This window comes from Ctenocephalides felis, unplaced genomic scaffold (genome assembly GCF_003426905.1).
Source record: "Ctenocephalides felis isolate EL2017-DRISC unplaced genomic scaffold, ASM342690v1 CF-g0.4_SCAFFOLD_01886, whole genome shotgun sequence".
NCBI classification, from domain to species: Eukaryota; Metazoa; Arthropoda; class Insecta; order Siphonaptera; family Pulicidae; genus Ctenocephalides; species Ctenocephalides felis.
Genome location: NW_020538040.1, coordinates 146,107,971 through 146,133,323, shown reverse-complemented (window position 1 = coordinate 146,133,323; position 25,353 = coordinate 146,107,971). Strand labels below are relative to the sequence as shown.

The window sequence follows — 25,353 nt, the reverse complement described above, 5'->3', positions numbered from 1 at the left end:
GATACATACCAGAAAATTCAGTATTTCATTATTTAATATTTCAGATTTTTTATGGGAAAGATATATAGACGTGTAGACAAAACATTATTTTTGAGTTGGTTCCCAAAATTTTGTTCCTCCAATGTTATGTACAAATTGCAATATTTTATGCAATATTATTCGAACAGTTGAAAAATTATTTGAAATAACATATGAGATTTAAGATTCAATTTATTTGTCAAATACAACTTATTATGGCGTTGGTCAACTAATAATCTTATATCCAAAAAAAATTGTACTCGTATTTAGCATTCTGTAAACAATGGCACACTAAAAAATTGTAATAATTTTTACCTTTGGCATCATTTAAGAAGATATAATGTTAAATCAAACTACAATAAAAAACACAGTTTATTTTATGTGAAACTCATTTATTTTCAGAATTTGGCACTACTATCATGGGTAGTTCATTGTACTCCATTGCGGTACAATTTCTACCTAATACCTTTATAGTAGATATTTTTGATGAAATTGTCTGAATTACAAAATACGTCTTTGAATTGCAATTTATATTGGAACTTTTTCTTAATGGAATTAACAAAATTATTTGAAAATATTTCGTTTATCGTTTATCGACTAGAAATGATTAAACATCTGTTCCATTAAAAAAATCATCTAAGCTTTGTCAAAAGTAAAAATGTTTTGCCTATCGGAAAAAGCAATGTTTGAGTAATTCTCTTTTCTAATTAGTCAGTAATTGTAATAATTAGGAATTTTTTATCACTTACGTCAAATGTTGAAATCATGATGCAAATTTTTAGAAAACAAAACGTCGGATATCATTCTTATTGTTACATACATTTGCATCATAATTTCGAGTGATTGACATCTTAAAGTTCTAATAATATCTACTACAGTTATTTAGTTAGCTTTTTTATATAAAAATTATTCAATCACATTAATTACATTTTATAATTCCTAAAATTAAGGGGCATTTTTTAGTTTCTCTTCATGTTTATACTTATTACTAAATTACATTAGAAAAATTTTAATTCTAGATTTTTACAAAACTCGCTTAATATTTTACTTTCATGTTTTCCAATTTAGTGAAAGTACGTAGATTTACTGAAAACCTCAATAAAGAATACGCATAAGTAATAGTACAACTTATATAAATGTTGAAAAAAATAGTAAATGAAATGGATTGGCTTATAGGATTTATGAATTTAAATCCTATGAGAAAAAAAAATAAAAAAAAATATTTCTAAAACAGCACGGTTTGATGGCAACCCAAACGGTTGCCCTACCTATGTAATAAACTTATAATAATTCCTGTGATACTGGTGAACATTATTTAAAATAATAAAATTTCAAGTCTTCTGTTTCATGAAATTCGAATAATAAAATAGGTTAATGCATTAGAATATTTTTTTTCATATAATTTCTTATGCGTATTCTATAGTGTGGACTTTCATAAGCCTTTTATATTCTGTTGGCGATACGACATTTTTTCATAAAATTTCATATAGGATAATATTACACGTGGTTCTCATTTTCCGCACATTAGAGAAATTAGTCACTTTCACATAAAATTATCAATAATGCGAAGAAATAGCAAATCCGGGTACTTCACTTTTATTCTTTTATATTGTCTAAATTAAATTGCCAAAAATTTGCCGTTGTGAAGAAACTAACATTTCGTTATTTAACTTATTATTTTATGAGAAAGATCTTAAATCTGCCTAATGCACGGATAATATTTTATAAATCATCATACTAATCTGTTAAGAATTATGTAAGCAGTGAGAATTGACAAGTAAGATGCATAAGTGAGAAATGCACCGGCACTTTCCATAGAATCTTCTTCGGAGGATCGTCTGGATGAGGTTTCTTCAACTGTTGCCCTTTCTGCCTCGCGAGAATCCATTTCTTCGTCTTCTTCCTGGTCTTCATGGACAAAGTAACCTTCGGCACGGCTATTGCGAGCCAATTTCTGGTTGGTTATCTTGAGTCTCTTAATCTGGTTTTCCAATTCTGATAAGTTTTCTGCAGATGATAAAATGAGTTATTTATAAGTCTAATATATGAAGTATAACTTTATTGTCGAAGAAAAATTTGGAAAAGTATCAAGTTTGTGTCATCGCTAATGGATATTCATAATATTCAAAATAGATAGATAGATTGATAGATGGATATATTTCAGTATATAAAAAACATTATTAAATACAATATACGATTACCATATGTGAATTTGTTACCCTATGGTATTGTACTCCAATAATGTTCCTATATTTTACCATTATACATTTTATATTAGTTATTAGCATAAATAATATTCGGGCAAAAAAGGGAAAAGTTAACAATTCCCCAAAATAAAGACCACGTTTCATTGATTGCGAAAGAAGTATGCATAAAATTGCTGCTACGGATCGATCAGGCAATAGTTTGGCATGGCGTGTTTGCCATACCAAATCATTTTTGGTGTATATTGGCCTAGGGCTTGGATGTTATTATTGAGGTGATATCTACATTCCTGTTAAAAATTTCTAGTGAGCTTCTTTATTTGTTCGAGTATCGTCGGTACGTCAGTCTGTTCATGTATATATTTTGTAGGGTAATAGTTTTTCGTCAGTGGGACCTTTGTTTTGTCGTGTGCTAGTCGTAAAGCTTTGTTTTGTATTGTCTGTAGTCTCCGTCGGTAATATTCACGAAACACACATAAAATATATATTAAAGAAATTATTGGCATGAATATATTAAGGAAATAATCGACATAAAACACAACTGTCGGTTATTGCCAATTAATATTTATGTAGCAATAACAAAAATATTTAATGCATCCGTGGCAAATTCTGTGGTACTGAATTGAATATGTAAGCTTTTATGTTTGTGATTTTTGAAAAACCGTAAAAACTATTTTTACTATTTTATAAGTAATTAATTATTCTTTTAAGATTGCAGAAAAAAAATTAATATTAATAACAGTCAAAAAGTTTTAACTCTACCAAGTGATGAAGCGGAGTCTCAAAAAATTGGCACGTAACTATACTCATGATTTAAAATATTCTAATAATCCAGTAAAACAAAAAAGTATCATCTGGAATAATGTCGAATTCGTATAAACTACCGTCAAATGTATTTTTTTTTATCAAAATTGCGACTGCCTGAAAAAAATTACAACTTTTTTTTGATATTCTCTAAATTTTTAAAAATAGTAAAATTCTGAATTTGAGGACCAGCATTACATACGTAGTTATAGAACTACCTAGTTCTGATGTCAATAAAAAATTTCAAGTAAATCAGTGCAGTAAAAATTGAGAAATCATGGGTAAAAGAATGTTCGAGAAAAACGCGGAGGAAAAAAACAGAGAAGGATTATCATAGTCAAACAGCTGTATCTCCGAAAATAATTTAAATTTTGGAAAATTCTCTTGTACGCCTATTCTTGAATAGTTCAACATTGAAAATCGTTTTCCTAAAACTAGTTGAACTTTGTAAATACTTTATGATTAAGTTTCTGCGATGATTTTGATTAAATATTTCTTAAAATACATTATATCACACTACCGGGTGGATTGAGATATTTTAGATACTTATATTCTATCTAATCATTAATGTGATATTACCTTTATCAATGATAGAATTATCATCATAGTTCACTTTAATAAATGTAGTCATCGAAATTTCGTAGACCTTGTTGTTAGATGGCGAACGAATGTCTCTGCGTCTACGACCATATCCGATTTGACCGTTGCTGCATTCCACCTGGGATAATAATTTCTATTAAATTGTTAAGAAATTTGATATCCTGAAAACTTATTGATTAAATGATTACAATTAAATTGATTTATCTAAACACTTTGAATATTATTTATATCAGTTTTGCTTCAAAGTATAGATAAAAATATGCTTTCAAATTGAACTCTATTTTTCAAATGGAAGTAGTAGGTACTGCTGTGCTGTGAAATAGCAGGAGGATATAAAAATAATGCAAATGTTCAGCCATTTTTTTAACTCAGTAAGGTTATATAAAAAATTAAAAAAAACTGTCGAGTACTTTACATTTTTATCCCTTGTTAATATACATATGAAAAAGCAAATTGCCAAAATGTTTGACGAGCACTCGTTATATACATGCTTACCAAATATTTTCTATAAATTGTGTGTATTGTGAATATTTTATATGATTGCAAATGAAATGAGTTTCTCATGCATCGAGTTTTATCACTATATTTCCGATATCCTTTGTACTTACGCCAGTGCATTTGTCCAAACACACGTTGACTGTGCCTCTGAATTGAACGTACGTCGAATCCGGAAATTTGAACGCCCGGAATTTGGCGGATAAGAAATCACCATCTACTGTGTTGAAATTCTCGAACAAATATGGATCTACTGAACATCTGAAATAATATATATTTTATATATATATATATATATATATATATATATATATATATATATGTAAATTTACATTTTTTATCAGTTTACTATGGACTAAAATTTAGTTTTCTTCTTGGTTCTTTTTCAGCAATATTGAATCCACTGCTCAAATTAAGGATTGATCAAATTTCTTATATTCTTGGTGGTCCCTATTATGGATTTTTCAAATTTATTTGCACCTAGGGGCTCAAATGCTCCCAAATTAATAAAAAACAATTCTCTAAAAGGTTTAGCAGTTAATAATAACTTTCAGATAGTCCGCACTTTAACTAAAGTTTCTTGATTCTTCTTTGTAAGTAAATACTTGTTTTCTAAAACATATTAAATTTTTGCTGTGATTTTTTAATTTATGATCAAAATAAGCAAATACAATGCTATTATAAAAATTCTTATTCACTTGTCGCTAAGTTATAAAATTCTAAAAAACAAATGCAATTTTACCAATGTTATTTCCATAAGAAACTTTGATTAGAGTGCGGACTATCTTAAAGTTAATATTAAGAGCTGAAACTTTTAAAGAATTTTTTTTAACAATTTGGAAGCATTTGAGCCCCTGTGGGTGTGTTTATGTTTCCAATTGAAGATAAGCCCATTTTCGGGCACTGCGGTGTAAAATAGCAATGGAAAATCTCTCACACTATTCTTCCCTGAATTAAGTTGGAGTTAAACTCAGCTCATGAACCTGCCTTAGGGCAGTACTACCCATTATTCATACGTGTGCGTTTGTGTTGAAAATAGTTGAATTTAATGTTGGAATATTAGCCAATTTTTGGAAGGCAAAACATCAAGTAAAAATTGAAGCAAAGATTTTTATAACATCTTTATTGTTACATACGTTTCGAGGTAATTTTTTTTTTGAAATAAACAAAAAAAGTCAAATTAAAAGCTAAATAAAAACAAAGAAAAAAATAATGACTTAATGCTAATTTTACTTTAAAATTAAATTATATTTTTTCAACATACCCGTTAAAAATGATAGTTTCTTCCTGCGATTTGGTATCCGTTACTTGCATATAAGTGGCTAAAATTCCGTAAACTGGAGCAGATCCGTTGTCCAAGAAGATTTCCATTTGAAGCGGGGTACCTGGGCTGACGTTCAATTCTCCGGTCACCAGACGACCAGCCTGTCGGACGCCCACGCCGAGGATAGGCTCTGGTGCGTCTTTTACAAAACTGTTTGTGATTTCTAAATCCCTGAAAAAATTAAATAAAAAAAATCATGAGATATATATAAATAACAAAAAATTGTGACTTGTTACGGCCCTCAACGAGTAGATTTTTAGCCCCTTATATTAAATTGTATTATATTGAAGAAGTGAAGAAGTGTGACTTAACTCAGCTGCATACATTACTTATATTTTAAATACTATTTTATTCGACGGTTTCAATTGAATTTTTTAACGAATTGATTATAACATTTATATATAACATTTTGTGTTGAAATTGTATCATTTTCGTTTTAGCATACATATTTGCATTTGAGTAGTATATATTATTATTATATGTTAAATTTGATATCATTAACCAGCTTGAGCTTTGTAGCGACCTGTCAACACACATCGCATTTTAACTTGACAGATGTTCATTATTTGAAGCTCATCATAGTGTCAGCTCAAAAACAAAAAGTTCAAGTGTCAGATCAGATCTCGTTTTTGTTTGCTCCATGTTCGAAATGCCTAAATTGTAATTCTTTACTTTTTTCCTTTTTATTATAAATACTGAAATAACATCTACGTTTTTGTAAATGATCAATTTAATCACACATAGTGTTATTACTATTGTCATAATAAACAATATTCGTAGTATAAAGAACACGAGTTTCTTTAGCTTTAACCATGGCAACTTCCTCGTATGTTTTAAAATGTTGGGAATAATATCGTCGAAATTATGTAATTGTGGATATTTAACCGGATCAACTGAAACCATTATTCTAGAATGCACTCTATTTGAGAAAGAAAGGAAACAAATCTTCGAACAATTTTACTTTATTAAGTCGCTTATTAAGCCGTTTAATTTGATATCGGTCTTACAGAAATAAAATTGTTATCTGTATATAATAAGTTTTATTAAGTTAAGTAAATAAACAGCGTGTTCCAGACCTTAACGTCAAGATAAAACGGGGTGATAATATTGACCTTCACTGTCCTGAAAATTAGAATAAAAAATATGAGGATATTATGAGCTTTTAAGTGCAACCTAGAGCTTTGGTAAAATTATGACCGTTTTTTCGGTTGACCATTGAGCATTGATGAGATTTTAATAGATTTTTTTTATCGAATACTGATGATATATAGTATCACCAATGCCACCGAAAGCCCATTTTTACTTATTAACTTCTCGTAGGGAAAGTTATTGTAATCGTCCCAAAATCGAAATTGAAAATTTTCACATTTTTTCACGTTTTGAAGGTTTCTGAACATTTTGGCATACCTCAGAAAAAATGGATGTGTATGAAAATGTGTGTGTGTATGTATACAATTTTTCGTCCATGTTTTCGGGCGCACTGATCAACCGATTTGAATGGTTTAGAAAACGTTTGATTCCTATTGATAGGGAGATGTTCTGATTAGTTTTTGGCAAAGGCAGGTCCAGCAATTTCGAAGATACAGAGCTAAATGTGCAAAAAATGGCAGTTTTTGAGAGAACTAAGCGTCCGATTTGAATGATACAAAAAAACTTTCTGCTTGTTTTAACAAAATAATAACTTTTGGGGAAAAAAATGTTTTCAATATTTCTTTTCAATTTTTTTTTCATAATTTTATTTTTTTGAATTTTTTTTGTAAATCAAAAATAATTCAGATTTTAATTTTAATTAGGATTTAAGTTTTAAATATACCTTAAATAAATAATTTCAACTTTGCAATTCAGTTTATATAATTCTCATAAATATTAGATAATGTTACAGTGTGTATTTATAACAATCAATTTGAAAACATTTAATAATCCTCGAATATTTTGTTACGGTACGGGAAGTTCCAGCAATTTACTTAAGGCACGATGCCATACACTACTAGTTATAGATTTATAATTTCAAGACATATGATTAATTACTGCTTGATCTCAAGCAGGCTCTCAAGCTCTCAAGGTGGGTTTTGAACACGGAACCAGTCTTTGCTAAGCAACGTTTTTGGATCAGTAAAGAGTAAAACGTTTTTGGATCAATAAAATAGAGCCATGATTAGCTCTATATTTTAAATAATAAAGTAATAATCGGATTACATTAAGCTGTTTAGTTATATTGCTTCTGCATCATATGTACTAATCAAAAATATATCTACGAACATAATCAATTATCAATCCATAGAAGAAATAGTTTTGTAATAGTCCATATATTCTAGATGTTTACTATTTTATGCATAATTATTGAAATATATATCTGTTCAGACAAATGTTGCATTAGCTAAAATATTTTCCCAAATTCCTTAATTCAAATTTATGATCAAATAATTATCAATTTGAAATTAGGGTCAAATATATTTAAATTACGACAGTTATGACAAGTACTTAATTTACCATACCGTACAATGTAAACTAAAACCCGGCGGCTTAAAAATAAAATAGCCATTATAAATCAGAGTCAAAAATAGTAATTCAAGTTGCATAAAACCATAAGCATTTCCATATTAATCCCACAAATGTTGGAATGCAGTTTTACTGCATTTCTAGAGATGATTCATGAGTTATTAAAGTAGAAGCGAATCAGTTTTCGAAACTGCGATGCGTTATAAAAATGTTAACTCGCATTTCAATGCAATTGCAGTTGCAGTTCGTAATATCTAGATTACAATGTAAGTAGGCCGAACGAAATTATATTTCCTTTTGCTCTTTTAGTGCGAAGTCTTTGTTCCGAGGTGGAACGCATTGGTGTCAAACCTGATAGTAGTGCGAACTTTCGCGAGAATCGTCTCCACTTTACAGATGGCCCTACTTGTCTAGCCATCTGATAAGTGGGACACCGGTGCCGGTGTCGATAGAACATGCACTCGAGATGCATTTTTTTTTTTTATAAACAGCAATCAGAACATTACGTCCTATGAGCTGTTGGGCTGAAACTTCTCCTTACTTCGTATTTTTAGATGGTAACCCAATGGTTAATCCATCCATATTTGATGATTTTGTTATTAGAATTAATCTAATAGGGCTGACTTTTTATTGGTGCAGCAATGCCGGGTGAGGGCTATTTTTACTTGGAAACATATTGCTACCTATATTTCCAAGTGAAAATCATTGTCACTGCTGCCTGACAACAGGCTGCTCGAAGAGATACAATTCTTGATGGTAATATTGAAATCAGGGATAACTATCCGACTAATCCAACAAGGGTAGCTCGGAATGTAACCTTTTTTGACTTGCCTAATAAGGGGTGAAGAAGTAATTAACTGACAAATTTGTTGATTTGTTATTCGTGTGATAGGGTATCTATCTAACGGACCTTTAGCAACTTATATTTATAAATTTAACACTCATACACAATTTATTATATATACATATGATAGAGATAAGCTTAGGTCCGTGGGTAAAAAGCTCCAACACGTATATTTCAAAAACAGGTAAAGTTAAGAAATTTTTAACAATATTTGAAAATAAGCATCCGGAAAATGATGTATAACCAGCTATATAGAAAACTGATATATTTTTTCTGATTGCCATAAATAAGTAAATAAATAAATAAATAACCAGCCATAACCTTGATTCTTGCGATGTCGCTATCTAGAGACAAACGTTCTTAGTTTTTTTTGGTTGTGAGCAGTATTGCTTAGTTTACGAGACTTCTATATAAACTTTAGGTATACATCATTTTTAAGTTAGATTTCAAGTTAGACACTGTTTTTTTAATATAATCTCTATAAAACTTTACATGTGTTTGGAGTAAAAGGAAGCAACTGAACCTTTATCCTGACAATGGTGTAAACAATAAAAAAGAGTAAATAAAAAAGTAAATCAAGGTGAAAAAACAATTTTACAAAATATAAGTTAAATAAATAGCTTTTCCACCTCTGCTTATAGATATTTCTGACAAAATACCAGTTCAAGGTTATTTACATCAGTGTTATCTCTGTCTTTGTCAATTTTGAACAGTAGTACCTGAAAATCCTTAAAAATATACAATAAAAAATTATATGAAAATCCGGAAACATCGACATTCAAAAATTATTTCAAAAACAAGTAAAGCCTTAAATTTGTTCAAAATACTATTTTAAAGTAGAGGGCAAAATATGTATAACCAGCCATCTCCTTAAATGGGTTGACATCGCTATCACGAGTTAAATATCCGCGGTGTAATTTTTTTAACAGAAGTATGTTTTTAATTAGTTTTTTCAGGTTTGAGCATTGCTGCTTAGTTCTTGATACTTGAATATAATTTTCAAGTATACGTAATTTAAATTATTTTCTAAGGTTTGTTGCTATTTTTAAGTTTGATTTAGTAGTTTTTTATATAACCTTTATAAAAACTTACACGTAAGTGGAAGAAAAAGAACCAACTGAACCTTTACCCTGGTAAAGATGAAAACTATAAAAAATAGTAAAAAATCGAAGTTGGAAAAAGCCAATTTGGAGATAAATTCAACCAATTCTGCTAATAAATAAATATTTCTGATGAAATACCAGATCAAGGTTATATACAGTGTTATCTTTATAAAAATCTACCCATAAAATTTAAATTTTGTTGTGGTTGAATAATGTAGCTATTATTTTGTAAAATACTTTTAAAATAAAAACTAAGACATTGGGCATGCTTGACACCTGGTCCTTTACCCCGCCTATGGGGTGAAAAAGACCACGTGACAATTTTTTTTAAAAACACAAAAAAGATATTTCTACAATGACGAATTACCATAGTCACATAGTTGTTTGTTTGATATGTTGTGATATAATTAGTTTAGTTTTGACAATATAATTGCTCGACGTCAAATTGGACTCCACTAATATCATTGGATAGATATATAGAAAAAAACATAATGAAAATAAACAATTTGATTTATTATCAACGTTTTAAAATTGTATAATTAAATAACGCCAATAATTGTTAAATTAAATTATAATGTATAATTTTCGCCATTAGAACTTATTTCATTTATCTAGTTTAATATCTAATCGAACTTTTTAGATGCTTAAATTCATTTTTAAAAACATCCACTTCAAAGAAAAAAACGGAGTAAAATCAATTGACGTTTACCACAAACTAGTTATAGTTACACATAGTATTTACTTGGATTTGGTGTAAATTTGGGAGTAAAAATAAAATTGTTGGACAGAAGGGAAAAAATCACTTTGCAAATATTACAATTTTACTCATTCATACAGTCAATAGGTACGTATCGTATGAAAAGCTACATCAATGATCAGTATAGTTGAATGAATGAATGAATATTGAAGAACCGAAAAATTATTTATTTTGAATTCAAAAAAATTCATCGTACAGTGTACCCGAGATTCAATTTTAATATTCTGTTTTTTTTTTTTTTTAGTATCTCTTGAAACCACTATTACCGTAAAGCTCCAAATACTTCAATTCAATTTATCAGTTAATTCAAATATTAAGATGATTCATGATGTGCCTAATCTACTACTTTTACCTTAAGGCTCTAAATAATCCAATCCAATTCAACTTATCAGTTAATTCAAATATAGAAGGCCATTTATGATGTGGCCCCAAAGACTAAAAACGTGTCGCCACACCTGTGCATTAACAATACAATATTAAAAGCACGCAATTGCATATATTTTCTCACGAATTTTCTTGAGATTTTCAGCATCGAAGTCTGTCGAAACGAGATAGCTTACAATACGTCGTTTCTTCGGAAAATGCATTTTATTCCAATTGCATTGTATTACACGCCTTCTTGTTATTGTTACTCGCACGCCTTACTTCACAATTATTTCAATACTAATTTATTATTACTTTTGCGTCTCACAAAAGGAAATTATTATAACATATTTCGCATTTAACAAGCAATTCTGCAATCTGTTATAGTATGACATTTAAAAGAGGTAATACAATATATTTATGATCTATTAAAGTTGCAATAACATTTGTACATAAGTATTATTGCATAATCGCATGATTAATGGCTCATACGTTCCATCAAGTTATCATAAATCAGTGGCATTTGTAAAAGCTTAAAAAATGAAATTGCGATGACCGAATCCGACTACCAGTCATTTCGAAAAAAAATTAGCCACATGTCCGTATTTTTAATGTAGGAATCGCAACAAAATCGTAAATGACACTTTTAATATATTTTAACGTTTTAAAGGTTTCTGAACATTTTCGCATGCCTTAGAAAAAATGTATGTATGCGCGGATACAAATTTTAGTCGACGATTTCGAGAACACGAATCAACCGATTTGAATGATTTATCAAAATATTCGATTTCTATTGATGAAGAGACTGATTAGTTTTTGGACAAGGTACAGAAGGTGCGAGGCAAAAAGTGTCAAAAATGGTAATTCAATTTTTGTGAGAACTGAGCGCCCGATTTGAATTATTTAAAAAATATTTAATTTATATTCACAAAATGAAGAACTGATAATTTTTTGGAAGGCAGGTCCAGCGATTTAGTAGATCCAATAAAAAAAGTAAAAAATAATGCTATTTGGCGGACAGATACGATAATAACATAACAATGTTTATCCATTACTCTGCGACGCGGCGCCTACGCGCTTTGAGTTAACGTATCGCGATTGCTTTGAAAAAAAGTTTAAAATTTCTAAAATATTTCAAAGTATGAAAAAATTTTTTTTTTTTAAAAAAGTATAATTTTTCAAAAATTTTATTATTCTCAAAAATCATTTTTTCACGGCTCTAAACAAAAGATTGAGTTTTTTTTAATTTTAATTTTTGGTACGGGAAGTTCCAGCAATTTGTCTTAAGGCACGATGCTATGCACCACTTGTTTGCTGCTTACATTATAAAAAAATACAAAATATTTAGTAGTGATGGTGTTGCGGTAAAGGACGTGGTCTAGCAATCCCAAGTCCCAAGTTCAATCCCAGCGGTAAGCTCGTTATCAAGCAGTATGATATCAGATTATATCTTGTTCTTACAGATCTCAAATATGATCTCAAGTGAAAATAAGCATATGCACATAACTATTATAGATATATCTAATATAACCGATAAGGAAAGAAAAATTTCAACCCCTGAGTTGCCTTCCAATCAAATTATAGATGACTTACATAAAATAACAGCTCATGAGACAAGTAGTTCTGAGACGTTATGATTGTCATTGGAATAGTATAAAAAGTAAATAGTATAAAAAGATATAAGAAGTATAAACATTTTTAGAGCAATTGCATAATTAAAAATTAGCAACTACAATTGCAAATTGCACTAGCTGCAGTAAATTTTATTACCACACAAACTATTGATGACGAGTTTGATTATCATTACGCTTTAATGCAATGTCTATATAATTATTGTTGTTTACTATCTTTTACTCTTGAAATTTTTTTTATCGAAATCGCTAAATTTTTCAGAATTTATACCACGACCTGACCCACAATTTGAGAAAATTATGTTATATATCATTTTGTAGAGTCGCCAATTGACCCAGTATGATAAAATTGCAATGTGTTCATAATGTTAGTTCTTAAGGTCAGGTCAGGTGGATTTTCTTGCAGTGACGAGAAATAAGTTATGAACTAGCAATCAAACATGAACTGTGCTGATATTATTTGTTGAAAGTAATCTATTTTACTATTTTGTAACTATTTATTCCTTTATTCGCAAGAAAAAACTTGTGAAAATTAAAAATATCGTAAGAAGTTTTGGTTTTCGGATCAATCCATTATCATTAATGATTGATTGTTCTAACAATATGAATCAATAATTTTGTATCGGTGTTTTTGGGTAAAGCTTCCTAATTATCGTTTCAAAGTTTAAAATGTATTCTCGCAATTTTCTGTTTGCCATGTGTTGCTGTATTATATTTTTTTATTTGAATATACCGATATAGAAATTTTTTAACAAGGTATAAATGCAACAAAAGCATTTAGAAATGAATAGGAAGTTTCTGGTAGAAGTACAGTTTCTGCATAGGAAATGCAAAATATGCTACGATTGTGGTAATGATTATTTCGATCTTTCTGTTCCGGGCGAGCATCTATGATAGATGACGATGATGTTAAAGAGATATTGGAGCAAGATTATCTTCTAACATCATCGAAGATTGTAGAAAGGCTTAATTCAGCTCAACAAATCATTTCTGACCACATTCTAAACATAGGATAGGTTTGGAAGTACATATTCAAGATTAGTGCTACATAATAAGTAAAAAAAAATTGGGTGATCCAGATGTCATACGCACATCTTGCTGGGACTAAATCGAGCCTTTTTTGAACTAAATTATAACTGGGAGTTAAAAAAAATTACATATAACCTCTGATTATCAATTGTTTTTGTCCTTACAAATTTTTGTAAAGTGCACAACATTCAAGAATGAAGATATGAAACTAGCAATGCATGATAGTTAAAGCAAATATCATAGCAAAATATGATAGTTCAACTTTTCGCATCTAAAGATGAAACAGATGGAATATACAAATTGCCTACACACTGGCATGAGATCGTTAATAATAACGACAATTGTATTTTTCAATTAAGTTAATTTGCAAAAGAAAAAAAAGTATTTTGTTTATTTCACAAACGGACAAAACTTTCTGGTAGACCACCATATTTCTGATGGTGAAACTTATCGTAAACAAAATATTAAATAGTAAACAAAATAAATAAATCCTCTTCATTGAGGCATCCATCCAATTCTTTTTAAAACTGGATTGGATTAATTCCAAAAGAAAATAAGAAGCGTTTATTTTGGGAGTTATTTCTCCTATATATCATATTGTTTTATTGTTCAAAACTGATATGAAATTTCACTAAACATTTGAATCTCAATTCATTAGAGTCACATTACAAACGCAATTAACACGATCATGTGTCACTAAAATTCTCTGAAACTATAAATTGATATGTTTTAAATACCGATGATATGACATAATGCATTGTACAATTAATACATGATTGTTTTGAGATTTTTTTATTTCGATATATTCGAGGAACGGTCATTCTTATCAAATGCACAATGCATTATAAAATAACATCGATATTTAAGACATAACATTCTGAAATTCCTGACATTTTAATGTATCACTTAGTTAGCAGAGTTCATTTTTAGTGCAATATATGTAGAGTAGAGCGGGGCACAAAGGTCCAATTTGACTTTGAGCAATTTTATTGGATTGAAAACCAATCGAATAATATCACAACAAATAACTTACATCAAACGACTATCTGACTATGTTCAGTAAATCTCCCACCTAATTTATCATTGTAGAAATGCGTTCTTTCTACTGTTTTTTTTACAAAAAATTATCACCTGGTCCTTTTTGCCCGGGGTAAAATGGGATAGACGGAGAACAGATCCAATGTCTGATTTGTATTTTAAAGGATTTTACAAAATAATAGCTACATTATTCAACCAATGCAAAACATACATTTCTTGGGTGCATTATTACAGAGATAACATTGTATATGACATTGATCTAGTTTTTCGTCGGAAATAATTATCAGCAGGGTTGGAATAACTATTTAATTTAACTCTTGTAAAATTGCTTAACATACTTTCTTATTTACTATTTTTTATTGTTTACGCTTCTGCCGGGGTACAGGCTCAGATAGTCATTTTTGCCTCACCAATATGTAATCTTTTTCATAGAGGTTGTATAAAAAAAAACTATTGAATCTAACTTAAAAATAACAATAATTCTATCTATAAAACTCGTAAATAACGCAGACTTAAAAATTATGTTATGGTCTCGTAAACTAAACAATACTGCACACGACCAAAAAAAAACTAACCATGAAAAAAATACTTCTGTAATGTATTTTCAAATATTGTCGTCGTAAAAATCAAGGTGATGGCTGGTTATACATCCTTCTTCCTCTACTTTCAAATATTGTTAAAAAATTCGTAATTTTACTTGTTTTTGAGATATCGGTGGTAAACCTTTTTAACTGCGGACCTTTAAGTCCCGCTCTACACTATATATATATATATATATATATATATATATATATATATATATAAAGTTTTTATGTCCAATCCACAATTAATTTAATTAATCACAGACCCATTTCATGGTACTTACTCTGGTTCCTGGAAGCCGGCCGGCAAGACGTTTCGTCTAGTCAAGGTGTGATTTTTTGCTTCTCCAGCGCACTTGACGTTAATTATTTCTTTCGGCGTCGTAGGGTCTTCACTTTCAACTATTATCTTGTGGTAGTAGACACGTTTGCCCTGTTGAAATGTACAAATATAAAACATTAATTGTAATATACAAAACAAAAATAACACATATTTAACACCCATTCGTCATTTGCAAATTCATAATCGTATATTTGTTATTATACTTTTTCATATTTTATAAGTTTGAATGATAATTTATTATTCATAAAATCAAAAATATAGTTTCTTAAATTCATCGAGTATGCTGATATAAAAATAGAATTAAAAAAAAACTAATTACAAGTCTCACATGAAAAGATCCTCCTTCAATTCAAATAATACATATTAAACAACTATCTGACTATGTTCAGTAAGTTCAGTTAAGCAGCTAATTCATCATTGTAGAAATGTTTTGTTTGCTATTTTTCAAAATTTTAAAACTCAGTACTTTTTACCCGATAGACGGGGTAAAATGGGACGGCCAGAGGACAAACAGCCCAATGTCTGATTTAAATTTCTAAGGGATTTTCCAAAATATTAGCTACATTTGTTAACGAATGCAAAACTTAAATTTCTTGGGTGAATTTTTTAACATTTTACGGAGATAACATTGTATATAACCTTGATCTGGTATTACGTCACATACGACTCAGATTGTTAAGTTCTATTTTAACCTCTGTAACAGTAGACTGTATAAAGTACTGATTCTCGATTTCTTGATTTCTTGATCACTGATTTGTCACTAAGTTCTACTTGATCGAATATTGTGTATATATATATTTATTACTTATTAACTCATGTTATCACGTGGTCTTTAGTTTTAGTGTGCTATCCTTTTCCGGTACAAAAGCTCAGTGCCATGAAGATCGCTGTCTTCGTGGCCAATATAATAATAGAAAATAAGTCCGGAGAAGAGTAATTTGTAATCAATTTTCGAAAATTAATGTACTAGCCAAAAATTACTGAGTACTTACTTTTGTCAACAATTTGCTAAAAAATCAATGTACTTTTCTGTGAACATATAAATATATTTATTCTAACAAATCACTTTAATTTTTATAATTAAACCGATGTTCATAGGCCTCTAATATTTTACTACGGTTAGCTTGGGAATAAAATCTACCATTATGCCAAGTTTCATAAAAATCAGAGACAAATTACGCGCGGGTTCTCCTTGTAAGTAATTTTGCTTGTACTCTTTTTTTCGTTCTAAATCAAAGACGTTAGATAAAACTGTAGTTGTGAATATCACAAAATTATTTTTAATACAAGAAGCTTAAAAAAATCACTAAGACAGATAAAGCTTTAGTCGTTCCTGTTTTCCTCAAAATTGAACAAAAAAATTAAATTCGATACGTAATGCAAAATAAATACCCAATCGACGAAACTAGTTTATTTGTAAATCAGCATCTCATAAAACGTCTTATCAAGTTTAAATTGGATCCCGGATTGGATAGTTGATATCGTTATGATGAAAAGAAGAAAGAAAGGCAGTCAACGTGTTATTATTCATATACACATACATATATTATATGCACATAATTTTTTTCGGTTTCGTTTGTTAAAAAAAAATGAAATATTAGCACAATTAAAGAACAACGGTTGGTCATTTAATAAAGAAATACATCAAAACGAGAATGGGGCATCTATTGGTTTGCCGTCTATCCATTAATATAAAAATTATCTACGAAAAAAGCAATAATCGTCACAAGAATTTCTGATTGGTATTCCACAAATGAAAAACATGCAAATTTGATTATTTTAAAAATTATGACACACTATTAAACATTGCAATGACTTCAACAATATTTAAACGAGGTATAATTAAAATTTTATATTATCCACGCCTTTTTATTGTTATGGAATACTTGTATAAAAAATAAATGTATTTTTATTACGATTTCGACTATTTTCCAAAAGAAATCAGGTTGTTTGCAATAAAGTAGACTAACATAATTTCACATATTCGCAGCCGATGATGTACTTGTTCTAAAATAGGTTTTGATGCTTACTGTAACTTGAGGCATGAGATTGCAATAAAATTAGTTAACTAGTCCATATCGTATTATTAACTGGAATTTCATCTCCGAATTGAAATTGCACTGAGATGCGTATTATAAATTCTTTGCAGATCAAGAAAACATAAAATAAATTTATGACGGAGACGTCTTTTTGATACAGTATAAATGCAATGATATATGTTGATTAGAAAATATTAAAATATATGTTTACTTTCAAAATGATGTTGAAATTTTTAATGTAGGATTGTAGGTAGTCTGAATTTGGTAATAAATTGTTAAACAATGGTAAATATTTGATTTGGCTCAACGATCTGAACAGGGACAGATCTCAACAATTTTGATAGACCTGTTTTATTTTATTGATTAATAGAAATATAATAGAATGTGGACTTGATTGATATAACGTTAGTATTATTACTACCATTACCAAATTTTAATCAAATTCCAATTACCGATATTTTGTTGACCATACGAGTTACTCCGCATTGGTAGATGTCGTCCAAGGACAATTCGAACACAGCCAGGTTGCCTTCCTTCCGGGGTTTGCACTTTTCATCTGGATAATGTTGTAAATGATCCAAATAAAATCGTTTTCCCAAATTTTCACCGTCCATTTCGATTTCTACACGCATCGTCGATTCGGAACATAATACTTTGGGTGCTCCTGGAATGAAGAAAAGCATTATTAATTTTTTGATTAAAAATCTGTTAATGTTGCAATTGCTATTTCACGTTATATTTTTTAACTTCCCAAAGGAGAAGTTTATGTTTTGATCAAAAAATCCGACTCGCTAATTTTGTTTTCTCGACGTTTCAAGCCATTCTGAATCGAATGAGATTAGGAAAAAGTATGTGTGTATGTGTGTATGTGTGTGTGTGTGAACAGATTTTTTGTCGTAAATTGACGTTTTCTCAATTTTCTTGTGCGACGATTGGTCGAGCCGTTTCTTTGTAAATCGCAGAAAAGTGAAAAAAATTTTGTCCACGTTTTAGCCCGCAATTCTGAATCGATTTTGAACATTCTAAAACTGTTTGAAAGATATTCGTTGGGAATCGTGCTGATTAGTTTTTCGTAAAGATCGGTCGGGCTGATTAGTTTTTGATAAAAATTTGGTAAAGTGTTAAAACAAATTTTTTCCACGATTTTTATTTTTTTTTTCTTGACGGTAGATACCATAGTCTTCTAGATCATACTAAAATATTACGGCCCTACGACAATTCGTTTAATTTTAAAAATTTTTCAAAGTTTTCAAAAATTAATATCCTTTTTTTTGGTATTTGTCAAAATAAGAATTTTCATCGACGTTTGCTCAAAAACGCCTGAACCGATTTCAGAAATTCAAAAGCCATTTGTTGTATCTCAATGAGGATTATCGTTTCTCAGTTGTGTGCGAGATCGGCCAAGCCGTTTTTTTTTTTGTAATTTAGAAAAAAGTGTTAAATTTTTTGTCCACATTTAATCTCATACTACCGAATCGATTTTAAATAATCAAAAACTGTTCGAAAGATATTAGTTGGAAATGATACTGATTAGTTTTAGGTGAGAATCTACCGAGCCGTTTTCTTGTAATTAACTGTTGAAAAAAAACTGTCGATTTTTATGGAACTTTTTTTGGCGATATATATCATAGTCTTATAGAACTTACTGAAATATTACGGCCTTACGACAAGTAGTTTAATTTTGAAAATTCATCAAAGTTCATGAGCATTTTTTTGGCGTTTGTTAAAATTAAAATTAGACGAGTTACTTAGTATAACGATAAAGTACTTGGTCTTAATGAACATATTAAACCATTAAAGTCTCACGGAAACTGGTTCAATTATAACAATTCATGAAAGAAAGAAGGTTCATGTAACTTGCCTCCAGGCAAAATACCAATACCAACTAGTTTGTTTTTACAATAAATGTCTATTAGAAGACAATTGTCTTCTTGTTGTCATTATATCTTTACGTACATCTATATAGCCTAAAATGCTGTATTTTATTGAAAATAAAATTTTGATATGTCTTTCCAAGGGAAAATTGATATCACTTCTATTTGTTGCACCGAATGTGTGATTCGAACTCAAAACTTTGTGGCCGCAAGTCCAAAGCCTTACCATGGCGCCATGTACTATCTACAAGTAAAAATATTATAAATCGTGTGTGGAGCAAGGAATTTGCCAATTTATTATCTCGCATTGAGATAGTTTCAAAAACATAACCAGTTTTCGATATTAATCGAGCTATTGTTTAAAACATAAAGCCTCTTCCGCGTACATAAGACACGGTAATTATTTACCGTCTCGGCCTGAAGAAGGATTTTCATTTGAAGCGCTTTATATATTAATGTGCGATATTGTGAGCTCTTAAAAACTCGTATCAAAGAATTGTCCTTAACCCAAGACAATATACGCGTTGTAAATTTACTGTATTGTAAATTTCCACGTGTTTGTTCAGTTTGTTTCCTTTGTGCATGTCTCAATCAAAGGGCAATCGTCGCTAAGGAAATTATCGTAAAGCACGCGACAAATCGAAAAAATCACGCACAAGATATATTAGTTTAATAATACGTCAATTATATTTCACTGTTAATGAACGCCTCTTGGAGAAGAAGAAGATTGATTAATAATAATAATGGATACAGCAATTTCTACATCACGAACATCCGTGCGTAAGATTTTTGTCCAAGTGTATAACGGATGAGATAATCTGATAATTTTATGTAAATATGGATTTTGATTTATTGTTTTTGTAATTTATTGTAACGTTTCAATATTTTATATTGATTATCGTACAGGTGCACTTCGACACACTGTATTAAAATTATTTACCCAACGAGATTCCTGTATGAATCTTATTTGATTCAGAGTTGTAAAACATGTGTTTGTAGAGTCTAATATTTCAAATTGATGCATATTGTATATTTACATTTTGATCAATGAAAGAAGATAATAAATTTATCTATAATTTTCATGGGCCGAATCTGCCGCATAACAGACCAATGTTATGGCAAGGCTATGGTATGAAAAACTTTCCATACTAAATATTGACAAAAGCCATGTGGGTGCTGTCCAGTCAGGAGTTTTTCTCATGTTGTCACCTAGAAAACCTAACCCAGAATCTGCACAAATATAAAAAAAAAGATCTTAGATAACAGGGTTTTCTGACCCAGCTTCATAACATACGAGTGACGTTGCAGTTTATGTGTAAAACTCTTGAAGGCACAGCAAATGCTTGATATTTTGACCGTATTCAGTATGATTCGGTAGCATAATGTATGCAAGTTGGATCGTAACATAGCCTTGCTATAACATTGGTCTGTTGTGCAGCAGAATCGGCCCATCAAAACAGTTTAATAAAAAAATGGTTGAAATTTAAAACGTTATTATTTCCAACATATTATTTTGTCATCTTCAGTGGAATGTAAATTGGCATGTTCTAATTATTTTATGGTAATAATAGTTCACAATAGCACTTCTAAACTATTTTGTGTCAGTTCAAATAAAAAAATATATATCTATAATTTAAGAATTAATTTCTTAGTGTAATGAGTAACATGCTGCAGAATTAAGCTCCTGACAAAAAGAAATTGCTGGTACTTTGAAAAAGCTTCAATATTTATTGAAGTTTGAGAATTGTGCAATTGCGCCGCGTAGCTGTTTTGGAGATGAAATATCGAAGCGCGTGAGCGCTGCGTCTCAGACTCTATCTGTTAAACATTGGTACGGAACCCATGGAAGTGTAAACAAAATTTGTACTTATTATCAAAATCTCTGTAAAATATCTCATACTTTGATGAGCCTATGTTGATTAGTTATTTTTGAGTGCCAAAATTGCTTTTTTTTTTTTCATTGAATTACTGCTGAATCTGACTTCCCAGCTATACATTTTGCCAATACAAGTAAAATGTTTTTTGAATCATTCAAATCAGATGCTCCGTTCTCTCACAATCTGAATTTCCACTTATGGCACTGTTTGCCCAGTGTCATCGGCTGGACCTACCTTGGCTCAAAACTAATCAGCACGTCTTCACATCAATAGGAAGAGAATGCTCTTTGAATTATTGTGAATATTCTGAATCAAATCGGTTGATCCATATTCTCGAAATCGTCGACGTAAAATTGTATCCGCACACATGCACACACACAAATAGATACACACACATATATCCAGTTCAGAAACCTCTAAAATGTAAAAATATGCAAAAACTTTCATTTTCGATTTCTTTGCGAATACTCTAATTTACGCTACAGAAAGTTGAAAAAAAATCCTATTTTTTTTTTTTTAAATTTAATTTCTCGAAAATCTATTTTTTTTAAATTTTCAAGAAATATTAAAACTTTTAAAAATTTTACAGAATTTATCTAAATTAGACCCTAAGACCGTTGAATTGATTTCTACTCACTTTATCCTAGAACATAATCAAAAAGGCAATTTAAAAGGCACAATCACGAAGAAACTTAAAATTGAGAAATAAAAAGCGATAAATCAGAAAATAATAGATAATAAATTTGAAGTAAATCCGTTGAAAATTATATATGTGACACGTGAGTTACGTAAACAAGTAATTTACCGCTTATCAAGTTGCGTGATTTTTTTACTACGGTAACAGCGTTTTTGCGACCCCGAATCAGCAATGAAAATACATGAGAAAATATTCCCCGTTCCGAACCAAAGGTTAATGATAATGTTAAAGCCAATGTATGTCAAATCAAGCGTATAATATGTAGAAATATAAACAATAAACAATAAACAATAATGGGCGTCCGTAGATCGGGCAGGGTACCTCATGTGTTTGCTCACGCAATGACCGGGTCACAGGTAACAGCAACAGCAAAAGCAACAGCAAGGCACAGAACAGCACATCAGCTTTTATTTATAAACGCGATAATCTTGCCTGAGCGAGCTTTTCAGGATTTACGGCAATTGCAAAGCGTCAATGCTTAAATTGTTATTCGCTGCGACCTGTCTAAGGCCGAAATGACACCACATGTTTTATGATTCGATCCCAACCTGGACCGTTTATATTTTTAATTTCAGATTTAAAATTAAAATCCGAATAAATATATAATTTGCGTTTCCCAAACACTAATCATTTCTCCAAAGGCAAAATGTTTTTCGAATAATTCAAATTAGATGCTTCGTTAAGAACTGTAATTTTTTACACATTTGACTCATTATGTCTGAAACGGCTGGGTCTGTCTTTGCTAAAAACTAATCACTTCTTCGTCTGATCAATACAAATTAAATGTTGCTTGAATCATTCACATCGCTTGATATCGGATAGCTTGATATCAAGCAGTGTGATATCAAATTTCCACAAATTTCAAATATGAACCCAAGTAAAAATCTCCTTTTGTGAGCATTGCGCAGCATACATACGCCCACACTATTAGATGTACATATGTAATGAATGATCTATACATAAAAAGAAGAGTGGTTGACCCCTGGGTTGTTCTCTCAAAAAATACTAAGAAGCCAATTCTCCGGTAAAACAGCCAACAATATAGCGTTGTTATGGTGAAGCTAAGTTATTCTTCGTTCTTGGTACTAAAAACTGCCAAAATAATTTGGGAGCCTCCATTCCAATCTCGTTAGGCTTTTAGGAGGAGGGGGGCGTTTCGTCAAAAAATCATACAACATCGCGCGGGGGCGGTCTAGTAAGATATCACGTATATTTATATTTTACCTGAATTTTTGAAAAAATCGAAACATTATTAAAGAAAATTTAAACTAAACTAAACTAAAAATTCAAATTCAAACTAGAAATACACGTGATGTTTGGTTGGAGAGGAGGGTAATTTTAAATATCACGGCGTATCACCAAAAGGGAGGGGGGTCTAAAAGTCACTTGATCACGTGATTAATGGACGCTTCCTTTACTTTTCATCAGGCGTTTTTTACATGAAACCTAAGGTCACACGTGTGTTATTATGACAAATAAAAAAGATGCACTTATGATAAGATTTCATGTTTGTGCCTTTTCTAGGTTAGGTTTTATATCTAATACTTCTGACTGCACAGAAAGTACATAGCAATTTTGCAGTTTTTACTACGAGGAAAGAAACGTAACATGGGGTTGCTATGACAACACTTTGTTGTCATAATAAAGCAGTAACGGTTTATTATACCGGAGAATTTTCAAGTTGGGAAGTACAAAAATGAACACTGATTATAGAACACATAGTTCCTATTGGTTAAAAAAAGGTTTTGTAAATGAAATTAATAAAATAAACTAAGGAATGACTGCAATGGCAACATGCTCGACTCGCACGATTTGCCAGGCGTGTCTTTATAGTAAAGCCTTTTCGGCAAACAAAAAATTGACAAAGATTCATTTTGTCCTACATACTTCTTTTTTAATTTTAGTGTAAAACAATTCAGAATGACTTGCGTGTTCTGAACGCACAAAATTAGCAAATCCAATTTTGTGGCAAAAACCTAAACTTCTCATTCTGTGATTGACGAATATACTCGTCATGAAGAAGTGGCAAACCTGAAAAAAACAAGTGCCATGATATATCTAACTGGCTTCACAATAATAACATATTGCTTTTATCAAATATACTAGTACTGTCCATTTCAAGAACTGATCAGTTTGGAACTGCAGTCTGAGACTAAAATGTCGTTCAGCAATTGTTAAACTTGCTAAATCTGCCTGTTTTATGAACGAATATCAAATGAATAAGATAAATCTCATTCAAACGCGGTTTCCTCCATAGAGTAGTGGTTAGAGCTATGGGATTTCAACTGCAGGTCTCAGAATCGGTACTCGCCTTAGACAGATAGCAACATGTTGCCAATTGAACATACCCCTTGCCTGGTAACCCTGAATCGTGAAAATTTCATCAGTATTACAGAAATTGTAATGATAAAATTCATCACAAAATGATAGAACAACTCTTTGGGTTGCCATGTACAAAATCAACGTAGTTAGGTAAATCAAACATCACAATATATAAAAAAATAATATAACATTGCTCTTCCGTCTTAGGACCCAAATTTTACTAAAATCTCAAATTAACTAAAGCTGCCTCTGTCACGAATAAATATAAATATTAAATGAATAAAATTTATAACAAATGCTACAAACTATCTAAAATCAAATCTTATTCAAATTATGTTAATATACATTTGACTTGCATTAAAAAAACCTAATATCTGTTTATTACTGTAAACACATACGATCGACGTGATATTCAAGAAGAAATAACCAAGATTTTCTACCACAGTTTTTTACTATTAAGTCATTATTGTTTGTTATCACAAGTCTATTTGCAACACTTTTTATATTGTGACTACGATGGCATTGCTTTATGATGTAAAGATATTATCATACCCCATTTAGCGGAGACCGGGATAAATGAGAAACATAATTTGTGGGAACCATTTAGAAATAACTTTTATTGTTAACTTAAGGAAATAAGATCAAGATTTTTTAGTCCCATTTTTTCCTAAAAATATGTTAATTATTTATACATACTTACAAGAATTACTTGTAAACATTTTAAAATTTACCAATAATCATTATTACAATTTGAATGAATTTTGTATTCCATAAATAACCATTTATATTTTTATGTTAACTTCAATATAGAATGACATAATATTTTCGAAAGCGGGAGAGTTTTATTTACCAAAAATACTATTTTTAAGACTAAGAAACATAGTTTAAAGCTCTTGTTGAGTTATTTTTTG

The 25,353-nt window shown here is 30.2% G+C and overlaps 2 protein-coding genes across 2 annotated transcripts in view; one reads left to right on the top strand and one right to left on the bottom strand.

Annotated features, from left to right (window-relative positions):
* The window catches only part of LOC113376037, a 245,732-nt gene that overhangs the window by 154,457 nt on the left and 65,922 nt on the right, over nt 1-25,353 (top strand). The gene's annotated exons all lie outside the window — the stretch shown is intronic.
* Nucleotides 1,433-24,571, bottom strand: LOC113378257. Its single transcript, XM_026618788.1, has 7 exons — nt 24,469-24,571; nt 18,125-18,336; nt 15,575-15,723; nt 5,386-5,616; nt 4,235-4,382; nt 3,606-3,744; nt 1,433-2,025 (listed from the first exon to the last, which is right to left on the bottom strand). The coding sequence occupies exons 1-7, from the start codon at nt 24,569-24,571 to the stop codon at nt 1,751-1,753; spliced, it is 1,257 nt and encodes a 418-aa protein (XP_026474573.1). The 3' UTR covers nt 1,433-1,750.